Below are 20,210 nucleotides of genomic sequence, written 5' to 3' on the forward strand. Positions count from 1 at the left end.
GGGTTTTTTTTGAACTTCATAGTAATTGTTGATAAACAGAAAAACTATGAAGGCTTAACCACAACCAAAATAATGTGCTCTGACCTCTAAAATCTGCGATCATCTTTTTTATTCAGGGAGCCAACAATGCTATAACACTGGAGAAACATACTGTGATGACAATCTATTCGGAAGCCATACTATATAACTCTATTACAACAGTTTCATAGGGCTGTGGAACTCAGCATAGATACCCACAGAAAACACAACAAAACAAAAGAAGAGGGATTTTTAAAGCCTAAATTTTTGGTTTTTATGTAATAATGCAACATCCACCTACCTGTTCAAACATTTGCTTTATTTGTGGGTAGATAGGCCAGTTTCATCACTCTGAAATTCCAAGAAGCATTTAAACTACAGATTTGTTAGAAGATACATGCAGAGTTCTGGAAAAGCATCTTGACATACCATTTTCATGCAGTGAATAATCCAGGGTCATTGAAAACCAAGCCAAGTGTCAGCATACTTTGAAAGAAGGCTAACAGTAATAATAATTTACATGTCAAAACGCCACTAGAGTGAACTAAACACATCAAATGATGTACACACTGGAAAGTAATTGCAGGATACTTAGGTTTGCAAAATTGTATCAATTAGTAGTGATGTCTGAAAAACAAAAAAGGGTGACAAACTAGTTCCCACTGAGGTTGGTTTATTCTATTCAATACTTACTAGAGTCAGCTCTTTAGTTCCTTCATATATAAAATGGGAATAAAACCTACAGAATCCATTTCAGATCTCGGTTATAAGAGTCAACTGAGAATTCTGAAAACCACAAAACATCTATAAAAATTAAAGCTATTAAACTTATTTGTACTATTAACCTTTGCATCCCTTGTGGTGCAGCATACAACTCCACCTTATAGTGGCTCTCCACCAACATTTAATTGAACAATAATTGTTTTGCGAATCTGTAGTAGAAGGGTTCCAATTATTATTATTTTTTAAGAATCAATTATTTATTTATTTATTTATTTATTTATTTATTTTTGGTTGCATTGGGTCTTCATTGTGGCACGCAGGCTTTCTCTAGTTCTGGTGAGCAGGGGCAACTCTTTGTTGCGGTGCGCAGGCTTCTCATTGTGGTGGCTTCTCTTGTTGAGGAGCATGGGCTCTAGGTGCATGGGCTTCAGTAGTTGTGGCACACGGGCTGAGTAGTTGTGGCTCACAGGCTCGAGAGCGCAGACTCAGTAGTTGTGGCACACGGGCTTAGATGCTCCGTGGCATGTGCGATCTTCCCAGACCAGGGATCGAACCCGTGTCCCCTGCATTGGGCAGGCATATTCTTAACCACTGTGCCACCAGGGAAGTACCCCAATTATTTTCCAAACAGGGTGAGTGAATAAAAAGCAGAAGCAAGCATCAACTTTGAAAGGGAAGAAAAATACTGAAGCAAAGAAAGCCTAAATGTCCATCAAAATGGAAAGACAAATAGAGGAAGGAAAAACACACCATATAGGAAGCAGACCCTCCAACTTAAAATACTCCCAACTTATGGCTACACAAAAGTTTAAGTAAAACACCCTTGTGAGACAGTATTTTTTAAAAGATTCTTATGAGAGATACACGTCAAGAATGGTTTCTAAAATTCGAAACTCATGGCTTAAAAATGTCAGGAAATCAGTTTTATTTTTTGAATACATATTTTCAGTTAAAAGTAACATGTGCATTTCTGGGTAATAAAAACATAAATCAATTTACAGACTAAAAATATTGCTGACCTTGTGCTAATAAAATCTACAAAATCTTCTTTTAAAATTCCTAAAACACTGGTAGCATTAAAAATATGTATTTTATTTCAGGGAATAATAACCATTCCATACAAACTTTAAAAGTAAATATAGGGGAGACCTTCAAGATGGCAGAGGAGTAAAACGTGGAGATCACCTTCCTCCCCACAAATACATCAGAAATACATCTACATGTGGAACAACTCCTACAGAATACGTACTGAATGCTGGCAGAAGACCTCAGACTTCCCAAAAGGCAAGAAACTCCCCACATACCTGGGAAGGGCAAAAGAAAAAAGAAAAAACAGAAACAAAAGAATAGGGACAGGACCTGCACCTCTGGGAGGGAGCTGTGAAGGAGGAAACGTTTCCACACACTAGAAGCCCCTTCACTGGCGGAGACAGGGGGTGATGGGGGGGGAAGCTTCAGAGCCACGGCGGAGAGCGCAGCAACAGGGGTGCAGAGGGCAAAGCGGAGAGATTCCTGCACAGAGGATCAGTGCCGACCAGCACTCACCAGCCTGAGAGGCTTGTCTGCTCACCTGCCAGGACGGGTGGGGGCTGGGAGCTGAGGCTCCAGCTTCCGAGGTCAGATCCCAGGGAGACGACTGCGGTTGGCAGCATGAACACAGCCTGAAGGGGCTAGTGTGCCACAGCTGGCCAGGAGGGAGACCAGGAAAAAGTCTGTAACTGCCTAAGAGGCAAGAGACCATTGTTTCGGGGTGAGCTAGAAGAGGGGATTCAGAGTACTGCCTAAACGATCTCCAGAGTTGGGCGTGAGCCGCGGCTATCAGCGCAGACACCAGAGACAGGCATGAGACCCTAAGGCTGCTGCTGCAGCCACCAAGAAGCCTGTGTGCGAGCACAGGTCACTATCCACACCTCACCTCCCAGGAGCATGTGTAGCCCATCACTGCCAGGATCCAGTGATCCAGGGACAACTTCCCCGGGAGAACACACGGCGCACCTCAGGCTGTTGCAACGTTACTCCAGCCTCTGCCGCCACAGGCTCACCCCGCATTCCGCACCACTCCCTCCCCCCGACCTGTGTGAGCCAGAGCCCCTAATCAGCTGGTACTTTAACCCCGTCCTGTCTGAGAGAAGAACAGACGCCCTCAGGGGACCTACACACACAGAGGCAGGGCGAAATCCAAAGCTGAACCCCAGGAGCTGTGTGAACAAAGAAGAGAAAGGGAAATTTCTCCCAGCAGCCTCACGAGCAGCAGATTAAATCTCCACAATCAACTTGATGTACCTGCATCTCTGGGATACCTGAATAGACAACGAATCATCCTAAAATTGAGGCAGTGGACTTTGGGAGCAACTGTAGACCTGAGGTTTGCTTTCTGCATCTAATTTGTTTCTGATTTTATGTTTATCTTAGTTTAGTATTTAGAGCTTATTATCAATGGTAGATTTGGTTATTGATTTGGTTGCTCTCTTCCTTTTTAAAATTTTTTTTATATAGATAAATATATTTTTTTCCTTTTTCCCTTTTTGTGATGGTGTATGTGTATGCTTCTTTGTGTGATTTTCTCTGTATACCTTTGTTTTAACCATTTGCCCAAGGGTTCTGTCTGTCCATTTTTTTTATTACGTTTTAATTTTTTTATAATTTTAATAACTTTAAAAAATTTTTATTTTAATAACTTTATTTTATTGTATTGTATTGTATATTTTTCTTTCTTTCTTTCTTTTTTTCTCCATTTTCTTCTGAGACGTGTGGCTGACAGGGTCTTCGTGCTCCAGCTGGGTGTCAGGCCTGTGAGTCTGAGGTGGAGAGCCCAGTGCAGGACATTAGACCACCAGAAACCTCCCAGGTCTATGTAATATCAAATGGCAAAAGCTCTCCCAGAGATCACCATCTCAACACTAAGACCCAGTTCTACTCAACGACCAGCAAGCTACAGTGCCGGACACCCTATGCCAAACAACTAGAAAAACAGGAACAAAACCCCACCCATTAGGAGAGAGGCTGCCTAAAATCATAAAAAGGTTACAGACACCCCCAAAAAAAACCACCGCACGTGGTCCTGCCCACCAGAAAGAAAAGATCCAGCCTCATGCAGCAGAACACAGGAACCAGTCCCCTCCACAAGGAAGCCTACACAACCCACTGAACCAACCTTAGCCACTAGGAGCAGACACCAAAAACAAAGGGAACTATGAACCTGCAGCCTGCAAAAAGGAGACCCCAAAAACAGTAAGGTAAGCAAAATGAGAAGACAGAGAAATACACAGCAGATGAAGGAGCAAGGTAAAAAACCCACCAGACCAAACAAATGAAGAGGAAATAGACAGTCTACTTGAAAAAGAAATGAGAGTAATGATAGTAAAGATGATCCAAAATCTTAGAAACAGAATGGAGAAGCTACAAGAAACGTTTAAAAAGGACCTAGAAGAACTAAAGAGCAAACAAACAATGATGAGCAACACAATAAATGACATTTAAAATTCTCTAGAAGAAATCGATAGCAGAGTAACTGAGGCAGAAGAACGGATAAGTGACCTGGAAGATAAAACAGTGGAAATAACTACTGCAGAGCAGAAAAAGGAAAAAAAGAATAAAAATAATTGAGGACGGTCTCAGAGACCTCTGGGACAACATTAAACACACCAACATTCGAATTATAGGGGTCCCACAAGAAGAAGAGAAAAAGAAAGGGACTGAGAAAATATTTGAAGAGATTATAGTTGAAAACTTCCCTAATATGTGAAAGGAAATAGTCAGTCAAGTCCAGGAAGTGCAGAGAGTCCCATACAGGATATACCTAAGGAGAAACACTCCAAGACACATATTAAACAAACTATCAAAAATTAAATACAAAGAAAAAATATTAAAAGCAGCAAAGGAAAAACAAAAAGTAACATACAAGGGAATCCCCATAAGGTTAACAGCTGACCTTTCAGCAGAAACTCTGCAAGGCAGAAGGGAATGGCGGGACATATTTAAAGTGATGAAAGGGAAAAACATACAACCAAGATTACCCAGCAAGGATCTCATTCAGATTCGACGGAAAAATTAAAACCTTGACAAACAAGCAAAAGCTAAGAGAATTCAGCAGCACCAAACCAGCTTTACAACAAATGCTAAAGGAACTTCTCTAGGCAGGAAACACAACAGAAGGAAAAGACCGACAATAACAAACCCAAAACAATTAAGAAAATGGTAGGAGGAACATACATATCGATAACTACCTTAAACGTAAATGGATTAAATGCTCCACCAAAAGACATAAACTGGACAAAAGGATAAAAAACAAGACCCATATGTATGCTGTCTACAAGAGACCCACTTCAGATGTAGGGACACAAACAGACTAAAAGTGAGGGGATGGAAAAAGTTATTCCATGCAAATGGAAACCAAAAGAAAGCTGGAGTAGCAGCTTTCTCATATCAGAGAAACTGGACTTTAAAATAAAGACTATTACAAGAGACAAACAAGGACACTACCTAATCATCAAGGGATCAAACGAAGGAGAAGATATAAGAATTGTAAATATTTACGCACCCAACATAGGAGCACCCCAAAACATAAGAAAAATGCTAAGAGCCTTAAAAGGGGAAATTGACAATAACACAAGCATAGTAGGGGACTTTAACACCCCACTTTCACCAATGGACAGATCATCCAAAATAAAAAGAATAAGGAAACACAAGCTTTAAATGATACGTTATACAAGATGAAGTTAATTGATATTTATAAAACATTCCATCCAAAAACAAGAGATTACACTTTCTTCTCAAGTACTTATGAAACATTCTCCAAGATAGATCATATCTTGGGTCACAAATCAAGCCTTGGTAAATTTATTAAAATTGAATTCGTATCAAGTATTTTTTCCGACCATAACACTATGAGACTAGGTACCAATTGCAGGAAAAAAAAAACTGTAAAAAATACAAACACATGGAGGCTAAACAATCCACTACTAAATAAACAAGAGATCACTGAAGAAATCAAAGAGGAAAACAAAAAATACCTAGAAACAATTGACAATGAAAACATGATGACCCAAAACCTATGGGATTCACCAAAAGCAGTTCTAAGAGGGAACTCTATAGCAACACAATCCTACCTCAAGAAACAAGAAACATCTCAAATAAACAACCAAACCTTACAACTAAAGCAACTAGAGAAAGAAGAACAAAAAAAAAAACCCAAAGTTAGCAGAAGGAAAGAAATCATAAAGATCAGGTCAGAAATAAATGAAAAAGAAATGAAGAAAACAATAGCAAAGATAAATAAAACTAAATGCTGCTTCTTTGAGAAGATAAACAAAATTGACAAACCATTAGCCAGACTCATGAAGTAAAACAGGGAGAAGACTCAAATCAATAGAATTAGAAATGAAAAAGGAGAAGTAACAACTGACATGGCAGAAATACAAAGGATCATGAGAGATTACTACAAGCAACTCCATGCCAATAAAGTGGACAACCTGGAAGAAATGGACAAATTCTTAGAAAAGCACAACCATCTGAGACTGAACGCGGAAGAAATAGAAAACATAAACAGACCAATCACAAGCACTGAAATTGAGACTGTGATTAAAAACCTTCCAACAAACAAAAGCCCAGGACCAGATAGCTTCACAGGCAAATTCTATCAAACATTTAGAGAAGAGTTAACACCTATCCTTCTCAAAATCTTCCAAAATAAACCAGAAGGAGGAACACTCCCAAACTCATTCTAGGAGGCCACCATCACCCTGATAACAAAAACAGACAAAGATGTCACAAAGAAAGAAAACTACAGGAAAATAACACTGATGAACATAGATGCAAAAAATCTCAACAAAATACTAGCAAACAGAATCCCACAGCACATTAAGAGGATCATACACAATGATCAAGTGGGGTGTATCCCAGGAATCCAAGCATTCTACAATATATGCAAATCAATCAATGTGATACAACATATTAACAAATTCAAGGAGAAAAACCATATGATCATCTCAATAGATGCAAAAAAAGCTTTTGACAAAATTCAACATCCATTTATGATAAGAACCCTCCAAAAGTAGGCATAGAGGGAACTTACCTCAACATAATAAAGGCCATATATGACAAACCCACAGCCAACATCATTCTCAATGGTGAAAAACTGAAACTGTGTCCTATAAGATCAGGAAAAAGACAAGGTTGTACACTCTCACCACCATTAATCAACATAGTTTTGGAAGTTTTAGCCACAGCGATCAGACAAGAAAAAGAAATAAAAAGAATCCAAATTGGAAAAGCAGAAGTAAAACTGTCACTGTTTGCAGATGATATGATACTATACATAGAGAATCCTAAAGGTGCTTCAGAAACCTACTAGACCTAATCAATGAATTTGGTAAAGTAGCAGGATACAAAATTAATGCACAGAAATCTCTTGCATTCCTATACGTTCATGATGATCTGAAAGAGAAATTAAGGAAACACTCCCATATACCACTGCAACAAAAATAATAAAATACCTAGGAATAAACCTACGTAAGGAGACAAAAGACCTCTATTTAGAAAACTATAAGACACTGATGAAAGAACGTAAAGATGATACAAACAGGTGGAGAGATATACCATTTTCTTGGATTAGGAGAGTCAACATTGTGAAAATGACTGTACTACCCAAAGCAATCTATAAATTCAATGCAATCCCTATCAAACTACCAATGGCATTTTTCACAGATGTAGAACAAAAAATTCCACAATTTGTATGGAAACACAACAAACCCCAAATAGCCAAAGCAATCTTGAGAAAGAAAAACGGAGCTGCAGGAATCAGGCTCCCAGACTTTAGACTATACTACAAAGCTACAGTAATCAAGACAGTATGGTACTGGCACAAAAACAGAAATATACATCAATGGAACAGGATAGAAAGCCCAGAGATAAACCCACGCACATATGGTCACCTTATTTTTGAAAAAGGAGGCAAGAATATCCAATGAAGAATAGACAGCCTCTTCAATAAGTGGTGCTGGGAAAACTGGACAGCTACATATAAAAGAATGAAATTAGAACACTCCCTAAAACCATATACAAAAATAAACTCAAAATGCATTAAAGACCTAAATGTAACACCAGACACTATAAAACTCTTAGAGGAAAACATAGGCAGAACACTGTCTGACATAAATCACAGCAAGATCCTTTTTGACCCACCTCCTAGAGAAATGGAAATAAAAACAAAAGAAAACTAATGGGACTTAATGAAACTTAAAAGCTTTTGAACAGCAAAGGAAAACGTAAACAAGACAAAAAGTCAACCCTTAGAATGGGAGAAAATATTTTCAAATGAAGCAACTGACAAAGGAGTAATCTCCAAAATTTACCATCAGCTCATGTAGCTCAATATCAAAAAAAACAAACAACCCAATCCAAAAATGGACTGGAGACCTAAATAGACATTTCTCCAAAGAAGATATACAGATTGTCAACAAACACATGAACGGATGCTCAACATCACTGATCAGTAGAGAAATGCAAATCAAAACTACAATGAGGTATCACCTCACACCAGTCAGAATGGCCATCATCAAAAAATCTAGAAAAAAAAATCTACAAATAATAAATGCTGGAGAGGATGTGGAGAAAAGGGAACCATCTTGCACTGTTGGTGGGAATGTAAATTGATACAGCCACTATGGAGAACAGTATGGAGGTTCCTTAAAAAACTAAAAATAGAACTACCATACGACCCAGCAATCCCACTACTGGGCATATACCCTGAGAAAATCATAATTCAAAAAGGGTCATGTATCACAGTGTTCATTGCAGCTCTATTTACAATAGCCAGGGCATGGAAGCAACCTAAGTGTCCATCAACAGATGAATGGATAAAGAAGATGTGGCATATATATACAATAGAATATTACTCAGCCATAAAAAGAAATGAAATTTAGTTATCTGTAGTAAGGTGGATGGACCTAGAGTCTGTCATGAAGAGTGAAGTCAGAAAGAGAAAAACAAATACCTTATGTTTACACATATATATGGAATCTAAAAAAAATGCTTCTGAAAAACTTAGAGGCAGGACAGGAATAAAGACACAGACATAGTGAATGTACTTGAGGACATGGGGAGGGGGAAGGGTAAGCTGGGATGAAGTGAGAGAGTGGCATGGACAAATATATACTATCAAATGTAAACTAGATAGCTATTGGGAAGCAGCTACATAGCACAGGGAGATCAGCTCAGTGCTTTGTGACCACCTAGAAGGGTGGGATAGGGAGGGTGGGAGGGAGATGCAAGAGGGAGGAGATATGGGGATATATGTATATGTACAGCTGATTCAGTTTGTTATAAAGCAGAAACTAACACACCATTGTAAAGCAATTATACTGCAATAAAGTTGTTAAAAAAAAAGATATAGCCACTCTCTGCAACAAACACACACACACAAAAGTAAATATAAATGGGTCATAAGCTACCAAATATAAGATACCTATGCTTATTTTGACAATGTAAAAAATTAACTCATTTCAGTCATCTACTAAAGAAGAATCATAACATATTTTTTCTTACCTGGACAGTGTTCGGAGAAGTATGGGACCAAGTGGTGAAATATGATATCAGGTATCTTTTATCAGTGACCTATTACTGAATGCTTACCAAATGTGAAGGCTGTCTTGGGAGATGGAAAAATTCCTCATAACAAATCTAGACATATTAAAATCATATTAACTATAATTCAGCTTTGCTAATCATACGCTATATATATGGAGAGTGGGAAGCATTTTATTTAATTTTGCTTGTTTTAATTGAAGAAATCAAATGGCCATGAAAGTCTAAAGTGACAATAATTTCGATGGAGCAGACTGGTTATCTAAAACAGTCAATCACAAAGCAGCATCAGGCCAGGATAGGCAACACGTAAATTTCAAATTTAAAGAATACTGCTTTAAAGAATCTATGCGTCATAGAGCAGTCTCTACAATCCACCATTACATAAAAAATAAAATAAAAACAAAGCCACCCACAAAACAACACACAGCTGCCAGCATCACATTGGAATAGGCAACCACAACCAGAAAAATAAATAAATAAAAACAAATCCTATATATGAAAATACTAAAAAGGGGGAAGATAAATTTATATGGTTGAGAAACTCTTGGGATTAGGAACCAAGATGGCGGAGTAAAAGAACGTGCTCTCACTCCCTCATGCGAGAACACCAGAATCACAACTAGCTGTTGGACAATCATCGACACAAAGACACTGGAACTCACCAAAAAAGATACCCCACATCCAAAGACAAAGGAGAAGCCACAATGAGATGGTAGGAGGGGCGCAATCACAGTAAAATCAAATCCCATAACTGGTGGGTGGGTGACTCACAGACTGGAGAACACTTATACCACAAAAGTCCACCCACGGGACTGAAGGATCTGAGCCCCACGTCAGGCTTCCCAACCTGGGGGTCCAGCTACAGGAGGAGGAATTCCTAGAAAATCAGACTTTGAAGGCTAATGGGATTTGATTGAAGGACTTCGACAGGACTGGGAGAAACAGAGACTCCACTCTTGGAGGGCACACACAAAGTAGAGAGCGCATCGGGACCCAGGGGAAGGAGCAGTGACCCCAGGGGACACTGAAACACACCAACCTGCTAGTGTTGGAGGGTCTCCTGCAGAGGCGGGGGGTGGTTGTGGCTCACCGTGGGGACAAGGACACTGGCAGCAGAAGCACTGGGAAGTACCCCTTGGCGTGAGCCCTCCCAGAGTCAGCCATTAGCGCCACCAAAGAGCCCAGGGAGGCTCCAGTGTTGGGTTGCCTCAGGCCAAACAACCAACAGGGAGGGAACCCAGCCCCACCAACCAGCAGTCAAGTGGATTAAAGTTTTACTGAGCTCTGCCTACCAGAGCAACAGTCAGCTCTACCCACCACCAGTCCCTCCCATCAGGAAACTTGCACAAGCCTCTTAGATAGCCTCATCCACCAGAGGGCAGACAGCAGAAACAAGAAGAACTACAATCCTGCAGCCTGTGGAACAAAAACCACATTCACAGAAAGATAGACAAGATGAAAAGGCAGAGGGCTATGTACCAGATGAAGGAACAAGATAAAACCCCAGAAAAACAACTAAAGGAAGTGGACATAGTCAACCTTCCAGAAAAAGAATTCAGAATAATGATAGTGAAGATGATCCAGGACCTCGGAAAAACAATGGAGGCAAAGATCGAGAAGATGCAAGAAATGTTTAACAAAGAACTAGAAGAATTAAAGAACAAACAAACAGAGATGAACAATACAATAACTGAAATGAAAACTACACTAGAAGGAATCAATAGCAGAATTACTGAGGCAGAAGAACGGATAAGTGACCTGGAAGACAGAATGGTGGAATTCACTGCTGCGGAACAGAATAAAGAAAAAAGAATGAAAAGAGAAGAAGACAGTCCAAGAGACCTCTGGGACAACATTAAACACAACAACATTCGCATTATACAGGTCCCAGAAGGAGAAGAGAGAGAGAAAGGACCAGAGAAAATATTTGAAGAGATTATAGTCGAAAACTTCCCTAACATGGGAAAGGAAATAGCCACCCAAGTCCAGGAAGAACAGAGAGTCCCATACAGGATAAACCCAAGGAGAAACACGCCGAGACACATAGTAATCAAAGTGGCAAAAATTAAAGACAAAGAAAAATTATTGAAAGCAGCAAGGGAAAAACGACAAATAACATACAAGGGAACTCCCATAAGGTTAACAGCTGATTTCTCAGCAGAAACTCTGCAAGCCAGAAGGGAGTGGCATGATATACTTAAAGTGATGAAAGGGAAGAACCTACAACCAAGATTACTCTACCCGGCAAGGATCTCATTTAGATTTGATGGAGAAATCAAAAGCTTTACAGACAAGCAAAAGCTACGAGAATTCAGCACCACCAAACCAGCTCTACAACAAATGCTGAAGGAACTTCTCTAAGTGGGAAACACAAGAGAAGAAAAGGACCTACAAAAACAAACCCAAAACAATTAAGAAAATGGTCATAGGAACATACATATCGATAATTACCTTAAACGTGAATGGATTAAATGCTCTAGCCAAAAGACACAGGCTTGCTGAATGGATACAAAAACAAGACCCATATATATGCTGTCTACAAGAGACCCACTTCAGACCTAGGGACACATACAGACTGAAAGTGAGGGGATGGAAAAAGATAGTCCATGCAAATGGAAATCAAAAGAAAGCTGGAGTAGCTATACTCATATCAGATAAAATAGACTTTAAAATAAAGAATGTTACAAGAGACAAGGAAGGACACTACATAATGATCAAGGGATCAATCCAAGAAGAAGATATAACAATTATAAATATATATGCACCCAACATAGGAGCACCTCAATACATAAGGCAACTGCTAACAGCTATAAAAGAGGAAATCGAAAGTAACACAATAATAGTGGGGGACTTTAACACCTCACTTACACCAATGGACAGATCATCTAAAATGAAAATAAACAAGGAAACAGAAGTTTTAAATGACACAATAGACGAGATAGATTTAATTGTTATCTATAGGACATTCCATCCAAAAACAGCAGATTACACTTTCTTCTCAAGTGCGCACGGAACGTTCTCCAGGATAGATCACATCTTGGGTCACAAATCAAGCCTCAGTAAATTTAAGAAAATTGAAATCATATCAAGCACATATGGTCATATCTGACCACAATGCCATGAGATTAGAAATCAATTACAGGGAAAAAAATCATAACAAACACAAACATATGGAGGCTAAACAATACGTTACTAAATAACCAAGAGATCACTGAAGAAATCAAAGAGGAAATCAAAAGATACCTAGAGACAAATGACAATGAAAACATGACGATCCAAAACCTATGGGATGCAGCAAAAGCAGTTCTAAGAGGGAAGTTTATAGCTATACAAGCCTACCCCAGGAAACAAGAAAAATCTCAAACAATCTAACCTTACACCTAAAGGAACTAGAGAAAGAAGAACAAACAAAACCCAAAGTTAGCAGAAAGAAAGAAATCATAGAGATCACAGCAGAAATAAATGAAATGGAAACAAATAAAACAATAGCAAAGATCAATAAAACTAAAAGCTTGTTCTTTGAGAAGATAAACCAAATTGATAAACCATTAGCCAGACTCATCAAGAAAAAGAGGGAGAGGACTCAAATCAATAAATTTAAAAATGAAAAAGGAGAAGTTACAACAGACACCGCAGAAATACAAAGCATCCTAAGAGACTACTACAAGCAACTCTATGCCAATAAAATGGACAACCTGGAAGAAATGGACAAATTCTTACAAAGATGCAACTTTCCAAGACTGAACCAGGAAGAAATAGAAAATATGAACAGACCAATCACAAGTAATGAAATTGAAACTGTGATTAAAAGTCTTCCAACAAACAGAAGTCCAGGACCAGATGGCTTCACAGGTGAATTCTATCAAACAATTAGACAAGAGCTAACACCCATCCTTCTCAAACTCTTCCAAAAAACTGCAGAGGAAGGAACACTCCCATACTCATTCTATGAGGCCATCATCACCCTGATACCAAACCAGACAAAGATACTACAAAAAAAGAATATTACAGACCAATATCACTGATGAATATAGATGCAAAAATCCTCAACAAAATACTAGCAGACAGATTCCAACAACACATTAAAAGGATCATACACCATGATCAAGTGGGATTTATCCCAGGGATGCAAGGATTCCTCAGTATATGTAAATCAATCAATGTGATAAACCATATTAACAAATTGAAGAATAAAAACCATATGATCATTTCAATAGATGCAGAAAAAGCTTTTGACAAAATTCAACACACGTTTATGATAAAAACTCTACAGAAAGTGGCATAGAGGGAACCTAACTCAACATATTAAAGGCCATATAGGAAAAACCCACAGCAAACATCATTCTCAGTGGTGAAAAACTGAAAGCATTTCCTCTAAGATCAGGAACAAGACAAGGATGTCCACTCTCGTCACTATTATTCAACATAGTTTTGGAAGTCCTAGCCACGGCAATCAGAGAAGAAAAAGAAATAAAAGGAATACAAATTGGAAAAGAAGAAGTAAAACTGTCACTGTTTGCAGATGACATGATACTATACATAGAGAATCCTAAAACTGCCACCAGAAAACTCCTAGAGCTAATCAATGAATTTGGTAAAGTTGCAGGATACAAAATTAATGCACAGAAATCTCTTGCATTCCTATACACCAATGATGAAAAATCTGAAAGAGAAATTAAGGAAACACTTCCATTTACCATAGCAACAAAAAGAATAAAATACCTAGGAATAAACCTACCTAGGGAGACAAAAGACCTGTATGCAGCAAACTATAAGACACTGATGAAAGAAATTAAAGATGATACCAACAGGTGGAGAGATATAACATGTTCTTGGATTGGAAGAATCGATATTGTGAAAATGACTATACTACCCAAAGAAATCTACAGATTCAATGCAATTCCTATCAAATTACCAAAGGCATTTTTTATGGAACTAGAACAAAAAATCTTAAAATTTGTATGGAGACACAGAAGACCCCGAATAGCCAAAACAGTCTTGAGGGAAAAAAATGGAGCTGGAGGAATCAGATTCCCTGACTTCAGACTATACTACAAAGCTACAGTAATCAAGACAATATGGTACTGGCACAAAAACAGAAATATAGATCAATGGAACAAGATAGAAAGGCCAGAGGTAAACCCACACACCTATGGTCAACTAATCTATGACAAAGGAGGCAAGGATATACAATGGAGAAAAGACAGTCTCTTCAATAAGTGGTGCTGGGAAAACTGGACAGGTACATGTAAAAGTATGAAATTAGAACACTTCCTAACACCATACACAAAAATAAACTCAAAATGGATTAGAGACCTAAATATAAGACCAGACAATATAAAACTCTTAGAGGAAAACATAGGAAGAACACTCTCTGACATAAATCACAGCAAGATCTTTTTTGATCCACCTCCTACAGTAATGGAAATAAAAACAAAAATAAACAAATGGGATCTAATGGAACTTCAAAGCTTTTGCACAGCAAAGGAAACCGTAAACAAGATGAAAAGACAACCCTCAGAATGGGAGAAAATATTTGCAAACGAATGAACGGACAAAGGATTAATCTGCAAAATATATAAACAGCTCATGCAGTTCAATAGTAAAAAATCAAAAACTCAATCCAAAAACGGGCAGAAATGTAAATAGATATTTCTCCAAAGAAGACATACAGATGGCCAAGAAGCACATGAAAAGATGCTCAACATCACTAATTATTAGAGAAATGCAAATCAAAACTACAATGAGGTATCACCTCACACTGGTCAGAATGGCCATCATCAAACTCTACAAACAGTAAATGCTGGAGAGGGTGTGGAGAAAAGGGAACCCTCTTGCACTGTTGGTGGGAATGTAAATTGATACAGCCACTACGGAGAACAGTATGGAGGTTCCTTAATAAACTAAAAATAGAATTACCATATGATCCAGCATTCCCACTACTGGGCATATACCTAGAGAATACCATAATTCAAAAAGACACATGCACCCCAATGTTCATTGCAGCACTATTTACGATAGCCAAGTCATGGAAGCAACCTAAATGCCCATCGACAGACAAATGGATAAAGAAGATGTGGTACATATATGCAATGGAATATTACTCAGCCATAAAAAATAACGAAATTGGGTGATTTGTTGAGACGTGGATGGATCTAGAGACTGTCATACAGAGTGAAGCAAGTCAGAAAGAGAAAAACAAATATCATATATTAACACATATATGTGGAACCTAGAAAAATTGTACAGATGAAGCAGTTTGCAGAGCAGAAATTGAGATACAGATGTTGAGAACAAACGTATGGACACCAAAGGGGGAAAGCGGCAGGGGGGTGGGGGTGGGGTTGTGATGAATTGGGCGATTGGGATTGACATGTATACACTGATGTGTATAAAATTGATGAGTAATAAGGACCTGCTGTATAAAAAAATAAATAAAATAAAATTCGAAAATTAAAAAAAAAATAAATGACCCCAATGCTCACAATGACCCCAACTCTGGCCACACACTAAGCCCTGACACCAGGCACAGGGTGAGGTTTAACCCCAGTGGCAGACAAGCCCTAAATCTTAGTAGTCCCTGGCCATTTGCTCAGGCCTCAAATTCTCCCATGAACCCAGTCCTTCATGTGGAAAATTAAGCCTCTCTAGCCCTGCTACAGATCCCAAACTTAGCCCTACTCTCTGAAACTGTCCCTACAAAAATCCCACCGGGTTTTCTAAGGATTCTTACTACTAGAATCTAGAGGCACAAGAAAACAGATGGACTAAACAGATGGGAAAGGCCCCCGAGTGGTAAGGTTGTTGATGCTGGAAGGTCCCTTAGACAGCATCCCACCTCACCCCCTCATTTTACAGCCAGGCCCAGAGAAGTTAATAAGTAACTTGTTCAAGGTCACACAGTGAGTCCACAGCAGAACCAGAATGGGAACCCAGGCCTCCTCTCAGTCCAGTGCTTTCTCTGTCCTGCCTCACTCAGAGAGAGTAGGGAGCATCTCTCATCTGGTAAAACAGCTCCCAGAATTTCCTTTGGGAACCCACTTTTCCCCTGTTCTCTACCCAGGATTTTGGTCAAATCCAATCCACGCAGCAACAAGTATTCCCATGGCCCTGTGATCAGTTGTGGGCTAGACTCAGGAGCCAGGCAAGGCAAGGCAAAAAAGTTAAAAAATAAAATAAAATTTATATGGTTAGTGTTTCTTATCACCCAGATCATTTAACTGACACAAAATGAATATCTGAACTCTCACACAGCAGAAATACATAATGCTTTAAGTCCCAATAACTCAGGCCACAAATTAAATCAAATCCTTGGAAGTGATTCTAGGTTCCTTATTCTGCAAAACTTTAGATTCCCCTTTCTAGCCACTGAAGTTGACTGCCTAATGTAAATCACATTAACATCGAGCACTATATTTTTACTGTCTTTCCATTAAAACTGTACTTCTTGGCTCATTTTTTAAGATTAACTTTTATTGGAGTATAGTTGATTTGCAATGCTGTGTTAGTTTCTGCTGTACAGCAAAGTGAATCAGTTATACATATACATACATCTACTACTTTTTAGATTCTTTTCCCATATAGGTCATTACAGAGCACTGAGTAGAGTTCCCTGTGCTATACAGTAGGTTCTTATTAGTTATCTATTTTATATATAGTAGTGTGTATATGTCAATCCCAATCTCCCAATTTATCCCTCCCCCCTTCCCCTTTGGTAACCATAAGTTTGTTTTCTACATCTGTGACTCTGTTTTGTAAATAAGTTCATTTGTACCATCATTTTTTTAATTAAAGTTAGAAAAGTAAATATTTAACAATAACCCTATGTATATGTCTATGTGTTTACATTGGCTACACATGCACACATACATACATACACACACACATTTTTTTTTTCCTCCTGTGCTGTGGGGCATGGTATTTCCCTGTTAATGTATTAATACTGAAATACACACTTCCCCATTGCCTTTGTATTTCCTTACACTCTATCGTTTATAAACTAGCAACATAAATATTACTATGCCTTAGCGCATATGATCTGCAGATAAAGCTCTAGATGATTTTGATAGAAGTTTACATTTAATTACATTCAAAATTAACATAAAAGCTATTATGTAAATTACAAAAGCTAAAATGACAACATTTTACGTCCCATCTTGTTAATCAGAACTGAGATTACTGTTACAACGTCAGTATCTGCAGAGAAAGTTGATTTTTACATAGGACATTTCAAGGGAGAGTATTGGACAAACCCAATTTTAATCTCTCTGCTGGTTCCTATCTGAGAAAAATTCACTTTAACAGGTTTCAGGGGGAAAATAAACACATGAAGGATGATTTTATCCACAGCTAAATAAGAAAAGAACAGTGCTTTCCTTATTTTCCACTTCTTTGCATCTACACAATACACAACTGACCTAACATGAGGCACACCGGGTCATTAAGCCTTGATTCTGCTACTTGTTAGTTTTATGGCCTAGTATAAATCATAATAACCTCTACAGGTCTCAGTAGACTTATATATACAATGAAAGTATTATAGAATACTATCTCTGAGGCTCCTTCCAGGTTTAAACAAAATCTACAATTCTATGAAAATATCTATAGAAATGATAATCAAAATAACAACATCGATGGGGATGTCTACTTTAGTCAGACCCTCCCTAAAATCTTAAGAACTCTCTTCTGTATAACTAGACCTTGTAAAACGGGAGACTAGGATTACAGGCCTTGCATAGAATGGCCTGCCTAATAGCTAAGCAGTCTTTTAAACCAGTTAGAAATTTCTGAAATAATTTACATGCAGTCCTTTTTGAAAGCCAGGAAATAGATTTTAAATGACCTCAATTTATCCTTTTAGTTAAATATTTTCTCGTTAGATCTCCTTTCTACCCTAAAGTTGAAGCCAGTCTTATTTAATTCAGAGGATTCTATATTTAAATAATCCAGTTACTCATATACTGGTAATAAAAACTTCATCCATTACACTTAAAATGGGTAAATTTCATGGCATGCAAATTATGCCCCAATAAAGTTGTTAAAAAAAAACTTTATGGATAAGAATTTCTGGCAAGAAAATCTGGCCTATATTTTGAACTGTTGCCATTTTATTAATAATTGGATTTGCTTATTAACTTACCTAAATACATTTATTTAATTGACAGAAGATTTTCTCCTTTCATATTATTCTCTTTCCTTATAGTCTAAAAATGTAGCTTAATAAGTTAACATGAGTACTTACTTGGCAAGAATCTGCTTCTCCCTCTTCCATTGGCTCATCAACCATTTTAAGACCATTCACCTGAAAAATATTGTTCAAAAACTGAAGTTCAAGAGTAATAGAACAAGAGTAGTAACTAAGAAAAATATAACCCTAGGCACTGCCCTTCACAATTTAACAAGATCCACACTTACTGAAACACAAAAGGACAAAGGACACATAGAAGGTACTTAAAAAAGGAACATTATTAATATGATTTCCAGATTGTCTTTGAAAATCCTTGAATTTCAGAGCTGTGTATTTCATTTCATATTGTTTAGAGCTTTGCTATGGTGAATGAACATACACTAAACATATGACATGTATACATTCACTAGGACTGTCCCGAACCAAATATTTATGAGACAGGAAAAATACCACAGAGGAAATTTATTGTGAGGATATATTCAAAGCAAATTAGGATGGGAAGAGTTTCATATAATTGCACTGTTGTGAATTCCTTTCCTTTCGATCAGTTCAATTAAAATTTGAGTTACTCTACAGAAGAAATAATAAACTATAGGAGAAAAATATAAATGGCCATGGAAACAAAATTATTTCAAAATACAAAGCTTAGTGGGTAATAATACTCTTCAAGCAATACTTCAGGAAGGAGTAAGCGTAGAGAACTTAGATCAAGGGTCTGCAAGCTGTAGCCCATAGGCCAAATCTGGCCCGCTGTTTTTATAAATAATATTTTACTGGAACACAGACACATCCATTTGTTTCCATATTATCTATGGCTGCTTTCTCACTTCAACAGCAGAGTTGAACAGTTGACAGAGAACCTATGCCTGTAAAGCCTAAAATATTTACTATTTGGCCCTTTACAGAAAAAGTCTGCCAACCACTGATCTAAGATGTTTGAAAATTAAGCAACAGCAAGATGGTCTAAAAAATAAATTTTACCACTGTCTATTTATGAATCCATAGAAAATTTTTAAAATATTAAAAAAGAAAGAGAGAAGAAAGAAGTAAATTAAATAGAGCTTCTGGTGACAGCCAAGATGGAATAAGACTATCTCTCCTCTGATTATTAACTAAAAACTTTGGACAAAACACAAAAAGCAACTACCTGAGGACTCTGAAAACTAAATAATAGCAAGCAGATTAGGAAGGGAAATCAAAATTTGAATAGTAACTAGTACTCTGGTGAGTTTCTTGGGTTTATTTTTCACCTTTATCTCTTGATTTTGACCCAAGGAGAGACTGAGTCATGGAACGCCTGTATGAACAAAATTTCCAAGAGAAATCCCACTTTCTAAACAGAGGACCAGAAAAAGACACACTTTTGAGCTGGTGAGCATAAGGAGAACCCTAATTTTTCTTTCTTTCCCACTTTTTTTCCCTTTTTTGACTGCCATTCCTGCTCCAAGGCAAGCCTCATTCATGAGAAGACCTCTCTCTCTGGTCAGAGGAACCAGAAAAAGAGGCTCATATAAGAATAGTATGGGGGTAATCCCTGTTGTTGTTTTTTTCACTCTCTCCTTCACTTCACCCCAACAGGCAGCCACAACAGTGCAAAGCTATGTAACAGCATGAAAGGCTAAGACTATGAGAGAAATTCAAATTTCTGGTCAGAGGAACAAGAATAAAAGGTCCATGTCAACTGGAGAATCCGTAG

The 20,210-nt window shown here is 37.9% G+C and overlaps 1 protein-coding gene across 16 annotated transcripts in view; it reads right to left on the minus strand.

Moving 5' to 3' along the window:
- Positions 1–20,210, minus strand: part of RPS6KA6 (ribosomal protein S6 kinase A6) — a 202,711-nt gene that overhangs the window by 98,560 nt on the left and 83,941 nt on the right. For 14 of the 16 annotated variants that reach the window (XR_014258983.1, XM_082447374.1, XM_082447387.1 and 11 more), the window contains one exon: positions 18,569–18,628. Coding sequence is in view for 15 of the 16 variants with exons in the window: in XM_082447387.1 (XP_082303513.1) it covers positions 18,569–18,628 (60 nt within the window). In the remaining variant the exon portion in view is untranslated. Of the gene's footprint in view, positions 1–18,568; positions 18,650–20,210 lie in introns of all 16 variants that reach the window. The other 2 variants (XM_082447375.1, XM_082447379.1) reach the window with 1 other exon arrangement.

Source organism: Balaenoptera physalus (assembly GCF_965194825.1).
Source record: "Balaenoptera physalus genome assembly, chromosome: X".
In the NCBI taxonomy this organism is placed as follows: Eukaryota; Metazoa; Chordata; class Mammalia; order Artiodactyla; family Balaenopteridae; genus Balaenoptera; species Balaenoptera physalus.